The sequence below is a fragment of the Sapajus apella genome, unplaced genomic scaffold, assembly GCF_009761245.1.
Source record: "Sapajus apella isolate SASKATOON/1434 unplaced genomic scaffold, GSC_monkey_1.0 scaffold62, whole genome shotgun sequence".
NCBI lineage: Eukaryota > Metazoa > Chordata > Mammalia > Primates > Cebidae > Sapajus > Sapajus apella.
In genome coordinates, this window is record NW_022437002.1 from 13,522,190 (window position 1) to 13,544,481 (window position 22,292).

The window sequence follows — 22,292 nt, forward strand, 5'->3', positions numbered from 1 at the left end:
CCAAGAAGAAATGGATTTGTAAAAAATTATTAGAAAAGAAAATAATCTTTACATTTTTAAAAACTAACACTATTCTCTCCAAGCTACTATTTCATGAAACACACGGGCATGTGCACACATGCACAGGCACACACACACACACACACACTTCAAAAACACAAACATGATGTCAAAAAACAAGTGTTGTGTACACTGCATGAACTCTTAAGACCTGGATAAAAATTAATTTGGCTATTAGAAATAGATGAGATAGGAAAGTACGTTTGCTAACAATGTAACCCCTTCAAATGGAACAATACTGAATTAAATAAACTTTTAAAATACTTTCTTTAAGGAATGTCAAAGAGCCTGAGTCACAGTTCTTCTTTTTTTTAATCAAAGTCATGTTTAATTAAGTTGCTTCCATTTTACAATGCATAAAATAATCACATACTATTTAAACAGGCAGAAACGAGTTAATCTGCATTTATAGAACATAGTTTTTTGGGTGGGAAAAACCTTCTTTTATCATTTCATCCTTACTACTTAGAGGAAACAGACATATAACGGTTCTAACTCATTTTTCAACTTCAATTATTCATTCAGTAGAAGCTATACTTCAAGTACCCACACAACCATTCTGCTTTTCACTTTCAGTGTAATCTTCAAAAATTACATGAGATATTCAACACACTTTATTATAAAATAGGCTTTCTATTAGACAATTTTGCCCAACTGTAGGCTAATGTACTGTTCAGAGCACTTTTAGGGTAGGCTAAGCTATGATGTTCAACTTTTGATATTTTCAACACACAGTGGGCTTATCTGGACATAAATCCATCCTAAGTTGAGAAGCATCTGTATACCCAACATTGGTTATGTATACTTTCTTTAAATGTTCATTTTAAAAATAAAACTTTCTTCACATCAATCCTGTGATGTAGGTCTTTAATTTTTAAAACTGCAAAACAGGTTCCAAGATGTGCTCTTAGGGATTCATATAGTATAACACAGCCAAAACAACTGCTATGACCTCTCAAATATTCACAAATCAAGGCTGGGCACAGTGGCTCATGCCTGTAAATCCCAGCACTTTGGGAGGCTGAGGCAGGAAGATCCCTTAAGGTCAGGAGTTCAAGACCAGCCTGGCCAACATGTGAAACCCTATCACTACAAAAAATACAAAAAATTAGCCAGGTGTAGTGGTGCATGCCTGTAGTTCCACCTACTAGGGAGGCTAGGGAGGAGGATCACTTGAACCCAGGAGGTAGAGGCTGCTGTGAGCTGAGATTGCACCACTGCACTCCAACCTGGGTGACAAAGTGAGAACCTGTCCCCCCACAAAAACTATTCACACATCACCCAGTATTAAGGAGGGGTCATCATTCAGAGAGGGTTTTCTAAGATAATCTATTAAATTACAATTTATAAAGAAATGTTTATAAATTTTTATGAAGTTATGAATTTCTAAATATAAAAGTATAAATTCACATAGAGCTGTTTAAATAAGAAGTTTCCCTCTGAGAGGATTATAAACTATGCAATCTGCTACATGTGATTTCAAAGAAATGATAAATTATATCTAATGTGTAGGTATAATAATAGAATCAATTTTTGATATTTAAATTATCCTAAAACCTGCTGAGTGTGAATACTCTTAAACCTTTCTTTTCTGTTTGTGCTTCTGGCTGAGAACGGAAGAAGGGATGGAAGCTTCAAATGACTGCAATTCTTCAGATGATTTATTGTGACCGCTCGTAAAATATTTTTTTTCCAGAGTCCAAGGGCAAGATAAAAAGTCTCTGACTTGAAATCAGAGTTGATCTGCTGATCTGCTAGCCACAGCTCGAGTATTGCCATAAACCTTGGAAGGACGATTTCCCAAGATTAGGTTACAAATGGCAGTTCTTGCCATCTTGATGTTTTGGAAGGAGCCAAGGATGTGAACTCTCACATCAGCCAAAACTGTCCACGTCTGTGTCACATTTTCTTTTTTTTTTTTTTTTTTTTTTTTTTTCTGTGTCACATTTTCTATGGTGAATTTGGTTTTTCCTCCTTTGCCAGCGATTCTTCCTATTGCCTTGGAGAGATGGTCTCCCTTTAAGGGTTTAACATCTGTGATTTCAAAACACTCTAGGAAGAAGTCATCCAACCTGATGAGGGCAAGTGCACCCTCCACCTGAAAGCTGAAAATAAAGGCTTTCACAAAATCAGCTGCTTTTGCCAGAGCACTACCATCATTGGTTTCTTTACAAGTCCCGATTTCTACATTCCTTGATTTCGAGTTAAAGCTTATCTGAAGACCCAAATGTTCCACAATAGGAGTAAATATCTTCATCCAGTTTCTTTTGATGGTGTGCATCTGTTAGCCGGGACTGGAATCTTCCTTGTTTCTTCTTTCCCACTCAGGAGCATGTCACCACAGAGGGGTGGGAAGACGGGCATCTTCGTCGGCCTGGCCTCCTCTGTGTCCATAAGGCCCGCATCCCTGCCCTCTCCTGCTGCGGACAGCTGTTCAGCCTGTCGTTTCTTAGCCCGCCGGCCACCCTTGCGGGTGACCTGGGTAAAGCCCTCCTCTGCCCTGGCGCTCTGTGCTTCCATTTCGGAGTCCAACCCTGGGAATCTTCCAAGTCACAGCTCTTCAATAGGCACTGTGCGGTGCACAAAGCATGGGTTCACTGATGTGCAGGTGGACGGCCTCCCAGACACAGGGATGCATGACATGGAGCTCAGGGGAGAAGTCCATGGAGATAGGGGTCGGAGTATCATCGCCCTGCAGATGGTGTATAGATTGCCTTGGGGCTGAGTTTAGAGGAAGAGCACAAAGCCTGGGGCTGGGCCATGTGGGGCCCGAATGTTCAGAGATCAGGTGATGATGGGACTCACAGAGGATGGTGAAGAAGTGTAACCAGTCAAGGAAGAGGAGGATCAAGAAAGACAGTGATATGGTTTGGCCGTGTCCCCGTCCAAAATCTCACTTGAATTGTAACTCCCATAATCCCCATGTATCAAGGGAGAGACCAAGTGGAGGTAACTGAATGATGGGGGCAGTTTCCCCTACGCCATTCTGGTGATAGTGCCTGAGTTCTCATGAGACCTGATGGTTTTATGTGTCTGGTAGTTCCTCCTGCATTCAGTTTTCCTTCCTGCCACCATGACTGTAAGTTTCCTGAGGTCTCCCCAGCCATGTGAATGAGTCAATTAAACCCCTATTCTTTATAAATTGCCCAGTCTCAGGCAGTTCTTTGTGACAGTGTGAAAATGGACTGATACAGACAGCGTACAGGAATCCAAGAGGACAAAGTCCTGCATGGATGAGCCAGAGACTGACTGTGTCAAATGCTGCCGACGGGTCAGGAAAGAATAGAAGTGAGAACTGACCACTGACTTGTACAAGGTGAGGGTCACCATTGACCTTGATAAGAGCAGCTTCTGAGGTGTGAGGAGCCCAAAGGACCACCTTGAATAGGTCTGAGAGAGGCCGGGACGAAAGATACAGAGGTGAGCAACACAGCCAACTCCTTATGGTGTTTTCCTTCAAAGGAGACAGAGAAATCTGGCAATATGGCCCTTTGGTCAAAGTGTTTTTAAGGTGGAAACCTTAACGTCTGGGTTGCTAATTTGAATGGTCCAGAGGAGTGGCAATGGCTGGAGTGAGGTACTGGGTTAGGTGAGGTGAGATGGGAGCCAAGGATCTCCCACGGGAGATACAGCAGCTGAGTCCTGCAGCAGGCAGGGTCTGGTGTGGACTCCTGGGATCTTACCATCTGAACTTATCATTCCCCTAGGACCTAAGCCCCAACAACAAACCAGCCAACTGGGCTTGGTCAGCCAGGTGGTTCCTATCAATTCCAGTCTCTTCCTCTTCCATGTAAGCCCATTGGGCTGAATTCCCAGCTTTCCTTGCAACAAGTGAAATTGAGTTAGGACAATATAGTCATTACCCTCAAAGAACAATATAACGTTGTATGTGTGAAAACAACACTGCTAACAAAAACCCATTCTAAACAACCAAGGCAAATGCATGGGTGCTGGGTGAGAGAGCCAGCACATCCCTGATGGGCACTCCCAGAGGCTGCCCGGAAAATGCTGGCTTTGTTCAGGTGCGGAAGTGATGGGGAATGCAGAGGGGGCCATGTGCCAGGAAACTGGTGCAGTACATAGAGACTGATGCGTTGTGTGTGCAAAGCATGACCCAAGGACCCAAGTCAAGAAGGGACTTGGGAGGAGACAAAAATGGATCTTAGCGTCAGGGTTATGACAGAAGTAACACACAGAACTAGAGCGTGGAGGGATTTAGAAGGCTCGTTACAGGAGTGGGGCTGAGTACTGGCCTTTGAAGGCTGGGTAGGATTTGGCAATGGCAGGGCCCAGAAGGCAGCAAAAAGTGAAGGATGACAGGAGCAGGTCAGGAATTCTGAGGCCAGCACTCACAGGCTGAGTTTAAACAGGATCCTGAAGGCGAGGCAGCCACAGACAGCTCTCGAGAAAAGCATGACACACGCAGAATCATGTTTAATGATGCTCAATGGCGCCGACACTGGAGGTCTGGAGATAGGGTGGCCAGAGCAGTGGCAGAGGGAGTAGAGACCACACCCAGTCACTGACTACTTCATGCAGACGCCAGAACTGGGGGGCTAACTGGAAAGGAAAGAAGGTCCCCAAGACAATGTTAAGGTTCTGAGTGTGAAGGCCTGGGTGTGTCACCTGAGCTCTGGGTGTGGAAGGAGATGCTGTTTGTGGGAACTGAAAGGCTTGGTTTGCACATGCTAAGTTTGAGGTGTTGTGAGTTTCCCAGGCAAAAATGCCCAGGAGGCGTCAAAACCAGTGTCTGCAGTTCAGGAGTGAGGTCCTGGCTGGAGACCCAGATGTAGCAATGTCGGCACAAGGATGAGGCTCAAAGCTGAGGAGATGGATGATGACAGCGAGGGAGAACGCTCAAGGTAAGAAAAAGTGAGTCTCACTGATCAGGTACAGGAGCTGCCATCACACCTGTGGCAGGTAGACTGCTGGGCAGTGTACCTTCCTCCCCATCTGCCTGGGTCTCACCTGCCCTTCCGGGCCTGGCCCCACCCCCTCTGGGAAGCCCTCTCTGGCTACTCCATCCCCCAGGCATCCTTCCCCTGCTGTGAGCTTCTCAGCCCTGGCCAGCCCCACCTTAGCACTGGGTCTTGCGTTGCCACCTTGGTGTAGTCCCCAAGCACCTTGAGGGCAGGATGACAGTTAATCCCCATGGGCCATTGCATTTTCTGGCACAGAGCACCCAAAAGGCACTGATTAAATAGGTCCTCCTCCTTGATGAATTAATACATTGATCAGTTGCTAAAATGGAGATCAAGAAAGAAAGGTGAGTTTAATTAGAGATAAAAAGACTCAGAGATGTTAGACTCATTCAGCATCTACTCTTCTGCGTCTGGCTTACTGACTCATCATGATGAACCAGGTCTACATGTATCAGCATGGACACATGTCAAAATCACTGTTGCGTAAACATAACAAGTCGCAGATGTATGTTAAACCAACGGGAGTAGTCACAAGCACTATAAATACCAAATATTCCAGGTTCTCTCAAGCACAAGGTAGGAATGCCCTTCCCTACTCCCATGGAGGTAAGCTGAGTGTGGCCATGTGACTTGCTCTGGCCATTTAAATGTGAGCAGAAGCTTCCAGGTGGAACCATTTTTTCCTTCTTCCTATCACAGACCTTTCTCAAATGTGTATAGGAGTGAAATACATATGTTCATTGTAGTAAAAAAGAAATAAATAAAGGAAGAACTGAATCTAAGGCAAAACTGTGGGACTGCAGAGGGGTGTGTCCAGTGATTCTGGGTAGGGGCACCCTTGGCAATTTGGGGAAACAAGAGGTTGTAAGGTTGGTGGAATGGAAGGTCAGCATCCCTGGCCCTATCCCTGAAATGCCGGAAGTGTCCTAAGTTATGTGACAATCGAAATGCCCTCTCCCTTCTTCACCATTTCCAAACACTCTGAGGGGTGGTGCCAGCCCCAAGGGAACCATGAATGTAGAAGAATCACCAGACGCAAGGGTGGGAGGCACGGTCGCAGCTTGAGACAGCCAGGCTGGGGGAGGAAAGGTTGTGACACTGTAATCAGTTCCGTACGTGCCCAAATTGCATGTGACAAGTTGAAAGAGAGAGGATGCCTTCCATAGCCGACAGAACAGAGGGGACTGTCCTGGAAGGAGACTGATGAAATGGATATACTAGTGGTAAAAGGCACCGATGTCAATTTTTTTTTTTTTTTGAGACGGAGTTTTGCTCTTGTTACCCAGGCTGGAGTGTAATGGCGCCATCTCGGATCACCGCAACCTCCGCCTCCTGGGTTCAAGCAATTCTCCTGCCTCAGCCTCCCGAGTAGCTGGGACTACAGGTGCACCCCACCATGCTCAGCTAATTTTTTGTATGTTTAGTAGAGACGGGGTTTCACCATGTTGACCAGGATGGTCTCGATCTCTTGACCTCGTGATCCACCTGCCTTGGCCTCCCAAAGTGCTGGTATTATAGGCATGAGCCACCACGCCCCGCCCACCAATGTCAATTTTTTGAGCAGTTATGAAGTGTAGTCTTTACATGGAATCTCACAGGGTCCTCTGAAAATCCCACGTCATTCTCCCCCTTTTACAAATAGGGAAACTGAGGGCTGAAGAGCTGGGGGCTAGGTAATGGGGCAGAGATGACAGAACTCAACTGAGAGGAGGATTCTGAAGCAGAGCAGATGGGACTAAGGGAAGACCTGGAAGGTGGGTGGGAAGGGAGCAGGACCCATGCTAGCTGGAGGAAGAAGAGAAGAGGACTCAGGGTGATCTTCCCCCCTAACCCCGCCACCTTCAGCCAATCCAGATTGTGTAGGTAGAGACATCTGGCAGAGAACTGGTTGGGGTGTGACTCCTGCAAGCTGCCCTTCTGGGGGCTCAGAGGACCTGCCTTTCAGGGAAGATGGGAACCTCCCCGGCTGCACACGGAATGCTGCTGGGGAAAGCTCCTGGGACACCACGAAACACTCAGCAGCCCTCAGAGCCCACAGACAGCCTCTGAAGCAAGAAGGAAGAGAGCCAGTCGCGTGAGCAGGCACTTCATCGATCCTGCAATCCAGCCTCTGTGTGGCCTCTAAGGGACCCAGTGGCATGAGAACACAGAGACACACGAGGGCGCTCTAACCAAATAGCAGGAAAGGAACAGCATCCAGCCCCACATGGAAAGAGGGTTGGCATTTTCAAAGACCTTTGGTCCAGGGTTTCTGAGCGCAGCCGCTATGGTATTTCAGGCAGTAGATTTCAGGGGCATTTGCCACCCCTGGCCCCCTTCCCATCACTGACCATCCCATTCCACACATTTCCAAGCACCCCCTCTCCTGAGAGCCGCTGCTGGTCAGTGCCACCAGAAGGTGCCAACTGGTGGCCCTGGGGAAGGCGGTGGTCTCTGCTGTCCCCCAGCCTTACAGAGGACTCCCGTGCCTCCCACGCTGACTCTGTGAGTTAGGAGCTTGCAGGTGCTGGAGGATCAGAGGTTCCCAGTGACAGTCTGTTTTGGCGCCGGCCCATGGGGACTGTCCTCCTTGGGAAACACATTTTCCTCCACATTGGTTGTCCTTCAGGGTTGTGCAGGACCGGGCCACCCTGATCACACCAGGGACACAGACACAGGACCCTGAGACAGACGCCACGGGACCTGCTCACAGACACCCAAATCCCAGGAAGCAAACACGTGGCCACACAAAACACAGCTGGCACAAAACTTCCACAAAGCACATCTGAAACAAGGCACCCTCCAGAACCCAGACAGTCTCCAAAGCTGTGAGCTCTGAAACGTTTAGACCATCGGGTTCCCAAAGTCAAGCATCAAAGGTGAATAACTAGGAATGAGATTCAATGTTAACCAACCAATGAGCCCTGGGCCCCAGCCAGTCAGGATGGGGACCAGTGTAAACACCTGGTGCATACAGTGTGCAATCAGCCCTGCAGTCTATTCGGCTGAGCCCAAGTGCCCCGTGGGAAGCCAGACATGCCAAGATGGCCATTGGGCAATACAGAGGTGACTTTTTGGGAATACATGTCAAGAGAGACAGGAGTCTGGACATTTGCTGGGATACTGGGATGGCAACTCCAATGCGAGGACTAGAAACCTGGCAGGGATCCGAGAAAAGGAAGGGCTGGAGAAAGACCCAGACCCCTCCAGATCCTCAACAAATACCCAGCATCGCCCATCCCCACCAAGAAGCCCCACGGCGTTCTTAAACAGCGGGGCCTGAGAGTCCCAGGAAGGTGACGTCTGCTGAAAGGCATCGCTGGGACCACAGGGCACCTGTGGGCAGAGCCCTTGCCAACTGAGCTGCTGCCACCCATGAACACCGATGGGCACCAGCTCTTATTCCATGGGAAGCAGACGATGAAAACCAAACATGAGTCTTACCCTCCTTCGAAGATTTTGATCCTCGCCGGCTCCCCTCTCTGGGAGGCAGGAGCATCCTCTTCCGGCTCCCCTCTCCTCTCTTCTTCCTTCTCCGCTCTAGCTAGATCTTTCTGGCCTTCCGGGGAAACCAGCGAAGGGAGGTGAACCTGGCCCACCGCAGGAATGACAAAATCATTGCTGGTCAAATGTTCGTCCTCAGCCATGAATGCAATGCTAATAATCATGCCTCACATGACACTGCACAGGTACACATATGCAATCTTCACACTCCTCCATGAAGAGGTGCTATTAGCCCCACTTTACAGAATTAAGGAAACTGATACCCAGAGAGAAGTCCCTAATCCAAGGCCATGCCGTTAGTTGGTGTCACAGCTGGAACTCTGTCTCTTTCAGGTTAACTTTCTGTAAGACCTGTGTTTGTTCCCTGTCTTTCACACTAGTCTGGGAGATCCTGGGGACAGGTCCTCATCTTGGTCTCCTTGGGCTCCCAGCAACCCAAACAGGACCCGTCTCAGAGAAGATGCTTAAATAATGTTGAACACATAAACAAAGGCTCCACTCTGCCTTTGGAGATAAACTGGCCCAGTCCCTGTTTATAGATCAGAAAGCTAAGGTTGCCCAGCAAATTAAGGGCAGAGCTGGGGGCAGAGCACAAGTCTCTTGCTTCCAGGATCTTGGCCTTCCTGGGCTAGTACCAAAGGCCAGGAGCTGGGCTGAGGGCCCTGACCAGCAGCATGCCCCCAACTCCACCACAGAGACAGGCACCGAGAGGCTGTGAGGCTCTGGGCTGCTAGTCCTGCAGAACCCATGCTCTTTACCGTGCTACGCTCATCTCAATGATGAGAGCCGGCTGAAGGGGAGCGCTGGCACTAGCCTTGTGCTTCCTGGACATCTTCCACTATCCCAAGAATATGTCCTCTAAACGCTCCAGTGTTGTCAGGGATGTGTGCACTCTTGCCTGGGGAGCAGCAGTGCTGTGCAGGGCGGGGGCTGGAGTGAGAATTTCCTCCTACTTCATGCCACTGTCATGAAGGTCATGAAAAACCACACTGTTTCCAGCCAGTGAATGAAGCAACCACATTTCCTGAGGCTGGGACAATCTAAGAACGACAGTCCTCTGTGCCAGCCACCACCAGACAGTCCCCGACAAGGACAGCATGAGGCCAGATAGAAAGGTGCCTGGCTGGGAATCGGGGAATCTGAGTTCCGGCACCAGACAGGCCGTGGCACACTGGGCTGCCCTTCAGTGGATGACTTCACCTCTCTGGGCCTCAGAGTCTGAGGGGATTTAGAACATCTTGAAGATCCATTCCAGGGTCAACTTCTATGACTCAGTGACCACCAAATAATCTCTTCAGAATTGGAGGAGGGGAGTGGAAACTGAGCAATACTCTGGACTGCCACTTTGGCAGAAGGCAGTGGTTTTCTGCAATACCCTTGCGTTTCCAGAGCCTGCCATTTCCACTCCACTCCAGCCTGTGATCTAGACTGACCATGGAATGGCCAAGGGGCCTCCACAGGCCAACGGACTGCTTCTCCCTCGCAGCTACGGTGATGTCTGGGCTACGCTGGAGAAGGCTGATTTGGGCGGCAGTGCATCACTTTCCCAGGAAACACAGTGTTGGAATTGAGCAGGGGCCAGGGATCCGTTTTATCTTTTGATGACAACAATACGAATAAGTATAGCTAAAAATACTGAGTGCCAGTGTGCCAGGCACTGTTCTAAGCACACTTTGCATGTCTCAACTCATTTCATTATCTCCACAGTCCTATGAGCTAAGTCTTATTGTTATCCCTATTTTACAGAGAAAGAAACCAAGGCTCAGAGAGGTTAAGTTATTGGTCCAAGGTCACATAGCTAGTAGGTAAGGTAGTGGGATTCAAACTTGGGGAACTTGGCACCTGAGTCCTTGTTCTTAATCCCTTTAGGACAGTGCTGTGTTGTCAAAATGATTCCCAAGGAGGAAAAAGGAAAGAATGTGGCTACAAAGTGGGCTCTTAACAAGTTGGGGTTTCTCCAGGGCTTATACATGGGAAAAAATCTATGGGCAAACTAAAACATCATAGTGTGGCCTAGACCTGTGTGAAGACGGTTTGGAAGAGCTTTGAAATGCTAAGATAGACCTAAGAACCTTTTCAGAACTACTAACAGAGAATGGGAGCCACAATCTGACACATGTCAGCCCAGTACATTAAAGAACCTTCTTAGGGCACCGTCCAAAGATGGATTGGGTTGTATCACGAGATGGTGAGTTCCTGTCTCCGTAGGTATGTAAGCAGACACCAGAGAGAGGTGTAGTTGTAGAAAGGCCATAAGCCATAGACAATGTGTTTATATTAATGAACCAGATTGGTGCAATTCTGGAAGGAAACATGCCAGTGAACCAAACAGAATATTCCAAGAAAAGGTTCGCAGGTTTTAGGAGCATTATAAATAAATAATTGCCAAATCCAATTAAGCCAAATTAACACTACCTTTCCCTTAAATGGCCTACAACATTTTCAGTCATTAAAAACTAGAGGCAGCTTAGATAATTCAACAGGGCATTCGAGTAAAATCTAGTTCTGAATCTAAGCTCTGCCATTTACTGTGTGGCCTTGTGAAAGTTACTTAACCTCTCTGTGTTTTGGTCTCTTCATCTATGAAAGGGTGATATTGCGCCCTAACTGTCAAGGTGGTTGTGAGGAGAAAAGTAACATTTAGCATAGTACTTAGTACATAATAGGTACCCAAAAAGTTAGCAGTATAAATAATTATAACAGCATCTTGGTAGTGGCCACAGCTAGTAAGAAACGCTGGAGAGGAAATTAGCATGACATTAACACAAAAGTGGAAATCTTCGTCAGGGATGTCTTTAGACTGACAAAGGCATCTAGAAAATAAATTTGGAAAACAGTTTTGTGAAGAACATCCAGTCAAGCTAAGGACAAATTCAATGCACAATGTTGGCAAAGGAAATTACAGAACACAGTTGTGCTCACTTATCCACAATATGAATTTAGTTTAGGGAATTTAGACCTGATTTGGTCAGAGCTTCTGGTCTGAAGACACACTAATGAACATTTTTAAATTTGCAGTCATCTTTTAAGATTTTCTCTCCTCAATGAAAAGAAGAAAAATAGACCCTTTGGAGTCAAATAGGTCTGGGTTCAAATTCTGGGTTTGTCCCACATTTGCCAGATGACCTTGACTTTTCTCAGCTTCTGACCCTCAGTTCCCTAAGCTATAGAAGGGAGATGATTATGTTACTTCAGAGGTAGAGGTGAGCAGTGACTAGATTCAAGGGCTCGGCACAGTGCCTGGCACCATGAGGCTGCTCAATAAACAAGACCAGATATTCCGCAAATGCCAAGTCAGCATAACCCAAATCCCTAGGCTGGCCTTGTCAGGGTATGGTGGTGGCTTTTGTCTGAAGGTTTGAAATTACTGAATTTCAACCTTGCTGAGCTTGCAGGTGACCAGTTCGTTTGATAGCTCCTGATGTAGCCTCACATCAAAGGCAACGAAGGAGTAAACATGAGCCTTTCTTGAGGATCTGGTGGTACCACATAGAACATATAGGTCAAACTGTGAGTGATATTGCCATCCACTGGTAAGGAGGGATACTGCAGCTCAGCTCCATTTGTTGCCTTAATCCCAGAAAAGGAGAAAGGAATATTTCAGGAGTTGTTTGTGCCAAATTCTAGAATATTGGAAATGGGAAGATTTCAAGTGGCACTAGAGAATGGAAACAGCAGATGTAGGAATTAAGAAAAGCAGGAAAAGGCTAACAAGACAAAGGAGATCCATATAATGAAGGAATTGCTACAGGCATTCCTGCCAGCCAAGTTTTCCAACTCAGTCTTCTGGAAAATTTCTTTTTTTCTTACTGAGACTGTATCTTTGATTTTACAACAGAAGTTCGTGGGAAAGCAGGGTCATTTTATAGCTAACTTTATTGAAATGTATCTATTCCAATGATACAAGGGACACTGACCAAGAAACTCAATAAACGGGTTTCCTTGTAAGGTGGCCAGTCTTAGCTTCCAGAGAGAAAATCTGACTACTCATCTGGCTCCAGTTCTGCAAATGGAACCTGAGGACACTGTGGCTGTAAAAGCTCAGCAAGGGCTTTTACAAATCAGCAATGAGAAGAAAAACAATGCTGAACTTACCTCTGTCATGCGGGGCTTGTGGGAGCTGGATGGCACAAGCCTTCCTGCCTCAGGATGCGGAGCTGTGGCCATGGTGTATGTCTCTTTGCTCACTTTCTGCTTAGACCTCAGGAGGGACAAAGCAGCTTTAGTGGAAACCCCCGGAAGGTTGGGGTTGTACAAACTTATGCACCAACCAGCGTAAACAGAGGACCTCCTATCTGCATGCTGGATGTGATTTGGCTTAATGTAGTTTAAATAGCACCAACTGACATTAGTGGTTGTGTGGAGGCTGGGGAACTGCAGTACCTTCTTTGAGTCCGTACCTTCTTGTGACTTGGCTGGTCTGGAGGACGTTTCTGACAGAGGCAGAGAGCTGGGAGGTGCCAGGGAGGGGAGGTCAGGTTGTTCCTTGGAATCTTCTTTCTTCACGCCCAGTGGAGGCAACCCTCTTCGGTGAGGTTTGCCAGATGGCTGGGCATATTCCTTCAAAGCTTCTGAGCCTGAGGCTGTCCCATGGGGCAATGTAGGGTGAGGGAGGGGATGAATTTCCTTTGGGTCAGATGGATCCGAGGACAGGCTGGACAGCATTTCTAGCTCCCTCCTGCCCTGGCCCTGGCTGCCTAAGTGGGATTTCTCTGGCCTCTTCCCATCCTCGGTGCTGGTAAGCACCACACTGCATGGTTTTACCAGCTCAAGTTTTTCATCTGCCTTGGAAGCCTCCTCCTCCTTCACTCTTTTTTGCTGCTGGGTTTCCATGGCAAGTTCAAGGCTGCCAGCTGGTGAAAGGACACGTTTGCTTCCCCCTGCTGTCGATGAACTCCCCTCTGGGCTCAAGACACTCTCTGACGACAAGGAAGTGCCTTTTCTTTCAGGTAATGTCACAGGCACTCTCAGGTATGGAGTCAGGAAAGCTCTGCTTTGCTCTTCACTTGGTCCAGAAGGTCCGGGCCCAACATCATGCACATCTGCACCACACACAGTGGTCCCTTTGGATGGGGGTTCCTCAAACTTGGGAAGTGCCACAGTTGCTGAGCTGCCTTGGGACTGGGTGACCAAGATCTGGGAAAGCGTGGTGTACATCGCGCTCCCATACGACGGCATGTTGGTTTGAACACGGACGGGCACAACAAGGGACACCATGGTGTCTGGACAGGCGGGCAGGGCCACTGGAGGGGCTGATGTAGGTGCTGAGGAGCTGGCTGAGGGACCCACAGGGGGCAGCTGGATGTCACTGCTGTACTCTGTGCTGGGGGAGAGGCCAGCACTTCCTGTAGCCAGGCTGGTTTTGATCTGGGGCAGATGGCTTTCCACATCACCAGGGAGCTGAAGTGCAAACTGGGATTGCAGAGGCAGGAAAAACCCAGAAGAGAGTGCTGAGCAGGACGGGTATGGCACGGGGAGGAAGGAAGGGGGCTGCCGGAAGGGGATGTTGGCTGGGTGAGGCATGTGCTGGGGGAGATGGAGTTGGCCTGGGTGCAGAACAGTAGGCTGGAGAGGAAGCGGTGGGGCTTGAAATAAGGAGGGAGGAAGTGGGGGCATGGAGTATGGTGAGGACAGGAGGCTGGACACGGCCTGGGTGGAGAAGAATTCTGGAGACTGTTCTGGCTCATGCTGTAAGAGGTGCTGGAAGGAGAAAAGGGAGACGGGTGGCGGCAGGTACGGCTTCTCATGCAGGGGTGTCTGGGCAATGGTGTGGTGGAATACCTGCAGTGCTTCTGTGTAGGGCACAGTGGGCCCCAGCGGGGGCCTGTCCTGCCCTGGGCCCTTGCTTCCCGGGGGCCCACCATGCGAGGTGGCTGTGGGGGAAATCTGGGACAAGGAGCTTTTGGTGGAGGGTTTACTGGATGAGGGCTGTGGTTCTTCACTCTCCTGTCTTCCCTTGGGGGCAGCCTCCAGCTCAGATTCTGGAGGCCTGCTCAGAGAGGCCTGTCTCACCAAGAAGCATTTTCTTCTCTCTGGCGGGGCCACCCGTGCAGGTGGAGCCACTGGGGCTGGAGCAGAAGGGCCTGTCAAAGACAAGCTGCCATAGTCGAAGGATTTGCTGCGTGCCTCTGTCATGTGGGCAGAATGGGAAACATTGGGGCTCTGTTCTGAGGCTGACCTCCGCATCTCTCGGGCATGCGGGTGGTGGCTGGGGACAGTCAACATGTGGGTGCCCAGGGGTTTGGGGCGTGTGTCAGACGAGGGACCGGGGGCTTCGGCTTTCCCATGGTCATCCCTCTCAAATGAGGCTGAGCGGCTGGACCCGCTTAGAGAGACACTGCTTTCCTGGCTCGGGCTGCGAGACAGAGGCACGGTGGACTCAAAGCTGGACTCCCCTGATGACTGGGCCATCTCTGCCAGGCGCAGCCTCTTCTTTTTGGGTGGCAGCTTCTCAGCCGGGAGCTGGGCAAGTGTCTGGCTGCGCTGGGGCCACTGGAACTCCTCAGTCTTCTCAGGTTCCTTAGGAGGTGGCTCTGGCTCTGTGTCCGGCCTGTCGGGCTCCTCGGTTACCAGGATCTCAGGAACCTGAATGTTGGGCTGGCGGACCAACTTGGGCTGCAGAGAGTGAGCTGAGCGTCCATGTGGGGCAGGCGGGGGCGATGGGAACTGGGCCAGAGGTTTGTCTTCCCCTTCCAAGCCGCTCAGCTGCTCGAGAGAGTCAGATTTCTCAAAGGAGCTGGTGTGCTGGATGACAGAAATTTCTTTGGACGTTGTTCTCCTCTCCTTCCCTGATTCTGAACCGGACCCTGGCTTGGGAGTCCTTGGCTGGAAGCCCATGGGTCCCTCCAAGGAGGGCACTGATTTACTTGGTTCTGCTGGTGACTTGGTGGACTCCAGGGGAAGGTTCCGAGCAGCGTCGGATGGCCCGGGGCTGCCAAACTGACTCTTTGTGGACTCGAAGGCAGGTGGCTCTTCCTCATCCCCAAGGCTCTTCTCTTTCCTCCTCTTCCGCAGTGGAGTGAGTTCCAGGGTGGTCCCCAGTTTGTAATGCATCATCTGGGACCACGGCTCATGCTCAGTCTGACTCTTTTCAGCTTCTGGAGATATGTGGGTGGCTGCAGAGATGGGCTTTGCGATCTGAAGCTCTGAGCAGTAGTATTTTTTGTGGGCTTCGTAGTTATCCCTTTTCTTGTACCGAGCACCGCATATGTTACATTCATAGATCATCCCTTTTGTTTTCAAACCCTTCTTGGTCTTTTTGGTAAGTTCGCTTTCCTTGGGTTCCAGCTCGTCCAAGGGCTTGGAGGCTGTGTCTTTGCTGCTTGGTCCAGGCTCCTCGGAACTGTACTCCCCTCCCAAAGGTAATTCGATTGCCGGCTGGCGCTTCAGCATCCGGGGGTGGGAGGTAAACACGTGACTGCTGCGGCTCAGGGCTTCGGAGTCGGTGATATGGTCATCGAAGGAGTAGCTACCTCGGAAGGGGTGGTGAGGGGTGCTGATAGTGCAGGCGGCAGAAGGCATTGAGTGGCTTCTCAGGAGAGGCACAGGGGGGGCGGTACTGGGTGGGTGCTGGAGGCTCAGCAGTGATTGTTCGGGCTTGGTTTTCTCGCTGTGGGATGACAGGGGCTCCCGGTAGAGGCTGGATTTCGGGGACTCCATACTGCTGCGCCTGGACAGTGAGCTCCGCCTCGGCTTCACGCTGTCAATCTCGCTGGTGTCCACCACGGCCTCGTTGATGGTGATGAGCTTCGTGATGTGCTCGATCACCTGCGTCCGGGGTACAGACAAAGGCACCAGGCTGGGCTTGTCTTCGGTGGACAGGGGCAGGAGGGGCTGGGTGGAGGTTGCTGTCAGCATGGCGGTCCGCTGCCCTATGCGCCCACACTTGCCGAAGATGATCTCCGCATAGGACTTGGCATTGGTGTTTGGGGGGCTGACCTGCTGCTCTGCACTCTCGGAGCGGGAGAAATACCCAGACTCAGTACTCCCTTTGCTGCCTGGGCTCAGAAACGCCTGCTCATCGATCACCTTCTTCCTCTCGCTTAAGCGGAGGGCCAGCTTCTGCTTAATTGTGTGGGTGTCCTCGGGTTTATGGCTCAGGGGGTGCTCAGATGAGGGTTCCACAAACGGAGGGGGGTCCTCGAGTGACTGGGTTGTGCTGGACTGGGACAAGGAGCAGCGCTCGTGGCTGGAACTGTGGCTCCCGGAGCTGTACAGCCCACTGGAGAGAAGGGGCTGCTTGGGTCTCGGGGAGAGCTCTGCAGGGTGACTGGAGGTGCCACTAGTCTCCTCTTCGGAATCTGTGCTTTCTCCCTCGGTGGGCTCCTCAAACTCTTCCCCAGGGATCCGCTCCATCTCCAGCCCTGGTGGGTACATCTCGCCGCCCATGCCTGAGGCCAGGCCTGCTTTGATGCGGTGGGCATGGGACTTCCTGTGCTTGTAGAGATTACTCTTGGTCTTGAAGGAGAAGCCACAGGGGCCGCAGGGGTAGGGCCGCTCCCCCGTGTGTGAGCGAATGTGCTTCTGGAGCACGCTGGGCTTGGCACAGGGCCGGCTGCAGTACTGGCAGATGTACTTGCCCGGCTTCTGGGGCTTCCTCTCCTTCTTGTGTGCCTCTTCTGTGGGCTTCAAGGAGACCTGGGAGGGACGAGGCACAAAGACCTTGGGGATGCCAGGAAGGTCCTCGGGAGGAATGATGGAAGCGTGGGAAGGAAGGAGCTGGCTCTGAGGATGGAGCCCAGGGGCCACAAAGGAGCCAGATGGTCCAGGTCTCATGGGGTCGACCAACTGCCACGTGGAACCCTCCAGGAGATGCTCAGGTTTGCCGGGCGACATGAATGCTGGTGTCAGAGGGTGCTGCGGAAGCTGTGAGATGTGGACGGATGCTTCGATGGGGGGCCTTTTGGGGGGTTTCTGAGGCTGGCCTGTTTTCTCCTGAGAGCCTTCCCTAAGAACTGATGAGGGGCCCGGAAAGGGCTGCGGGGCTAGGAGCTCTTGGGCGGGGCTCTCTTGGGTGGCAGCTGCGCTGCTGCCTGGGTATGGGATGCTGGAAGGAACACTGGTCTGAATGGCCTCTCCCTTGGTCAGCCGCTTCCGGGGACTTCCCTCAGCCTTCTTGGTGCCCTTGACACTTTGTTCAGGATCCATGACCTTCACAGAGACTTCAGATGCTATTCAGGGAGAGTCAGGGCAGGCTGCATTTACGAATAATCCCAGTGTCCCGAGGAGGTGTCCAGCTTTGGCCACATTGGTCAAGAGCTGCGGAAGCCACACCCAAGACGGCTTTGGGATTTTTTTTTGCAAGTGTCACTGGCTGTGAGTGGACTCGGAGCAGGTCATCAGGGCCTGAGCTATTCTACTGGTGAGGCATGGCCCTCTACTTTGCAGACAGAAAACGCACCAGCACTTTCCGCCTGAATGTCTGTCGGGAAAACGTCATGAAGGATGTCAGTATTGCCATTGTATTGTTTCAGCTGGCAGTGGCAGGTGGCCCCCACAAGTCCCCTGTGTGCTACGCGAATGGTTGAAGGTTGGAGACACATGTGTCCATGGCCCAGTCATCCCTGGTCCTGGCACGAGAGATGCCACGCTGGATGCTGGGGGGTGGCTCCGTTCCAGCCTCTTCCCTTTAGTTCTGGGTTGGAGATCAGCGGCCTCAGAGGAGAAATCACGCTCTTCTTCTGTGTGATGGAAGTACACAGGCAGAGAAATACACACACACACACACAAGAGAGAAGACAGAGTTACTGGGACTCATGCACAGCCTGGGCAGCCCAGACTCAGTACCTCACCTGGCCGAGGCCCCTCAAAGGTTAACCAGGGAAACTCAACCAGAACCACAGGCTCGGGCTCCACATGGCCAAGCCTGCAATTCTTTCCTCACCCGCTCCCACATCAGTGTTGGGTGACCTGAATGCAAGTGTGTTTCTGAGGACTGTGGCCATGTGGGATATTGACAGCAGAAAGCAAAGTGGGTTCTGGGAACTGCAGGGCAGTTAGGGACAGAGGCCTGGGCTCCCATCTCTGCTCCGCAATCCACTCCCAGTGGGTCTGAGCTCTCTAAGCCTCAGTTGCCTAATCTATAAAATGGATAACAAATCGTGCCTCGACTGTGCCTCAGAGCTTCAGGGGGGCCCGATGGGACAGAAGATGCAGATGCTGCTAGGTGAACTCCGGATGGCGCCGTGGCTGGTGCAGGAGGGAAGTGCCTGTGGGTTATTCAGGGGTGAGTTTCCAATGGGTGGATTATTCTGAGGTTAGTATTTCTCTCCGGCCTGGGTTCTGAAAGTGTCCACGAGGGACATCATCCACTGCTTTTTACCCCCTTGCTAACCCGTGCTCCAGCCGGTGTTTCAAGGCCAAACTGCAAACTATTGCCACAGCCTGTGAGAACTTACAATCTGACACAGCTGTGACCACTCGCTTGATCTAAGTAATTGCCAGGAGGCTTATTCTGGGAGGTTCCTCTGGCTTTGCAGCCTCTCCTTGTCTAGTCAGTGCCCCAGGGATGCCATGGAAGTATGGGGATCCTTGCCCCCAAGTGGAAGTGCAAAGTTGCTCCGAGTGGAGGCCCACGTGTGTGCTTCCTCCTAGGGCTGGCTGCAAGCTGGGCAGGCACAGCTTCCTGGGCTCAGGTGCATCCTCAGGGCCCTCCTCCCCAGAAGCAGGGTAGGAATCCCAAGTCTGGAGTCACCGTGGACCCCATCTCACCCAATCATCTGACTTGGGACCCCAGCGGGAAGGTGGCTTACTGAAGGTCCCGTGTTGCTAACAGGCAGTGTCGCCACCTGGACCCAGACCTCCCATGGCCAGAGTTTGTTCCCCAGCCCCTTCTCAGGTGTTCATCCCCTGGCGAGGGCCGGGGTGAGTGATAAGCATCTCTGTGCTTGCTTATACTCCTGTGAGCATGCCCCTGGCATCCTGCCCCCAGGCTCCCCTCATGCCCGCACTCTGCTTTTCACTAGATGTGTGATGATACAGACTTGAAAATTCCGCTTACTACATTTTTGCAGGTGCTCAGAAGATTAACAAATCTTTAAGACTCAAATAATTGTCTCTTAAAGGGCAAGGCCTCAGACACTGTGATATGCTTTGGAGAAGGTGATTTGCTCTTTTAGCCAAAAAGCATATCCTCTAAGTTCACTCCTTTTGTGTTCCTTTTCTACTCGGTGCTACAAAGAATTCAAAGTAACTATAACAAAATCATGTTTATAGAAGAATGACAAACTATAGATATGAGAAGATTATAAATAAATAAAAAATCAGAACAAAGAAAACGCAAATAAGGCAGAAAGTCGAGATTGGTGGGATAAAAAGAATACTGCTACACCAATAATAAGGACTTATGATGTTTCTATAATTCAGCTATACATTTATATATGAGCTTCCTGGCAACCAAGTAGAAAAGGGAGATTTGGTCAATTATAGTCTCTTATAGCCAGAGAGGAAGGAACATCCAAGTTTCTTGCAAAACTTTTTCATGTGGCACTTCAGTCAGCAGCAGTGAATGATGCAGAGGATCATCTATGTCTTCAATGGCACCCTCTACTCACTGAATACAGTGCCTGATTCAATGACATCCCTTTAGTCATTGGATACAATGCAAATACAGCGATTGATATTTGTCGATAAAAGAACATCTATCAGCGGAGACTCTCCTATGAGCAGTCAAAGGCCTCCTGTGACTTATACCAAAGCAGGCTGAGTGTGGGGAAGACAGGGAAATATCATGTCATTAGATTACATCTCAGTCAGCAGGGTGGCCATATAAGACACCATCCAAAAGGGGACACTTGGAGAATGAAATGGGAACTACTAACAATTGTGCAGGAACAATGGGAATAAACAAGGGCAGTCCCAGGCACACCAGGACAAATGGTTACCCTTACAATCAGCACTGCCTTATGGCCAAAACCAGTCGTAAGAGCCCACTGTCTCTGGGTGTCTGCTATAAAATTTTGATCTCTTCTATGGGGACTAAAGTTACACCATGAACTTCTGATAGATTCTTAGAGACTGGCTGTCTAGTCCAATCCTTTCACGTGACAGGGAAGACTGAAGGCTAGAAAGGTGATATGATTTTCCCTGCAAAGCTCAAGGGAATGGTGGCAGGGCTGGACCAGCCTATGCCTCTTGGCCCCCCAGCCAGGGCTGTCTCCCAGCTGAATTAATAAAAGTTCTCTGTGGCTTCTGTGGTATGATGAGCACTGCAGTCCATGGCCCCTAGTCCTATGGAAGCATTGGCATGGCCCCAGGGGACATCACTGTATCCATGGCAAGGGGGAGTAAAAATTTGTCTAGCATCTCAACAACAGAGTTGGCCTTTCAACCTATGTCCTAACCTCACTGCAGCTGCTGGATAGGAGAAATGGGGAGCCCAGCTAAGGTGGGGGAACTGGTCCTGGCAGCACGACCCCAGGTCTTGCTTACCTAAGCTAAGGTGAGCAGAAGTGCCGAGCCTTCTAAAAATCAGACATGGCGGACATGGTTTGCAGCACAGACAGAGAACTGCCTCCTGGGGCTGGGCTGGGGCTCCTGGGCCTGGCTGCCTGAGCATGGAGAGGCCAAGGGTTGGCTATACTTACTAATCTTATTGACCCTTTCATGCATGGATCTGAGAGCACCCCAAAACACTATGGTAAGCTTTGCTTCTTCCGATGGATGGACGGGACCCTGCAGCATGCCTGGGTGGTGACATGATCACTCTGAGTCGGGGCAGCTGGCCAGGTAGGACCCTACACTGTTTAGTCCTGCGCTGTCCCCTCACTGAGCCACAAGGCTGTCCTTGACAGGTGGGGGAGCACCCAGCAGCTGGGGTGTGGTCCAATTCCCAGGGCCAGGTGGGAGGGGCAGGGTGGATGAAGGAGACAGTCAGGTGACTGTGGCATCATCAGGTGACCACAGGGCCAGTACTGCCTGTCCAGGGTCAGTGTCCAGACTGCACCTGTGGGCTGGACATCATGTTCCTCCAATGAGAGGCCATCTACCCACATTCCTGAGTGGGCAGCAAAAAGGCCACAGGAGCACTGATGGCCGCCAGGGCGCAGAGTGGCTAGCTCAAGCCACACTGGGGCTTGGCCTCCTGGGCTAGTGCTCTCTGCCAGCCTGCTTCACCACATCACGACAGGTCTGAGGTGCTTCACAGGAGGGACCGGGGGAGAAGGGCAGGCAGGACCACAGGTGCAGACGTGGGGAACCCGCAGGGCCTGAGGAGACTTCTGCCTTGGAATGGATTCCAATTGTGGTGCAGCATAAACCGAGGGACTGTTCTAATGACTGTGACCAACAGACACTAAGAAAACGGCTCTCTTCTACCTTCTGTGTTTCTGGGGGTATGTGTGAAATGTTAATATAAACTTGAAGTGATAAAGAAAAAAGCCACTTCTTCAGGGAATTGGTGACAGCACCTGTAAAAGACACCAGATAAATGGGCCCAGGAGCTGAGCCAACAGGGGCCTGAACCTCAGACCAGAAGAGGATGAACAGCCTCTATTGATGGTCACAGAATGGCCATGAGGCCACCGAGGCCACACCCCCCAGCAGAGACCAGCTTATAACCCTGAGGGGCACCTGAGCTTCAGCAGCCAACTGGTTAGCGTACCTGACAATTCAGCTCCTGCTTCAAGCAGCTTCCTTAGGTCTAGCTGCGGGAACAGCCCAACAGGAAGGAGATCAGGACTTGCTGGGGCTGAAGCCACAAAGGTCTCAGGGGAGTGGGAAGTGATGCAGGAGCCTTGGGCCGAGGCAGGGAGGCCTGAAGCTCTGAAACCACACTGGAAGGTGCCTTCTATGGAAGGCATCGGGACAACATGGCCACGGCCCAGAGTG

At 50.6% G+C, this 22,292-nt stretch overlaps 1 protein-coding gene and 1 pseudogene across 5 annotated transcripts in view; both read right to left on the reverse strand.

The window, feature by feature from the left end:
• The window catches only part of HIVEP3 (HIVEP zinc finger 3), a 515,007-nt gene that overhangs the window by 51,121 nt on the left and 441,594 nt on the right, over positions 1-22,292 (reverse strand). For all 4 annotated transcript variants that reach the window (XM_032247574.1, XM_032247575.1, XM_032247576.1 and 1 more), the window contains 2 exons: positions 12,561-18,145; positions 8,406-8,551 (listed from right to left, as the gene is read on the reverse strand). In XM_032247574.1, coding sequence (XP_032103465.1) covers positions 8,406-8,551; positions 12,561-17,612 — 5,198 coding nt within the window. In that variant the 5' untranslated portion in view covers positions 17,613-18,145. The remainder of the gene's footprint in view (positions 1-8,405; positions 8,552-12,560; positions 18,146-22,292) is intronic.
• On the reverse strand, positions 1,404-3,145 carry LOC116529573 (annotated as a pseudogene). The gene has a single exon (XR_004259550.1). The product of XR_004259550.1 is annotated as an RNA-binding protein PNO1 pseudogene (transcript).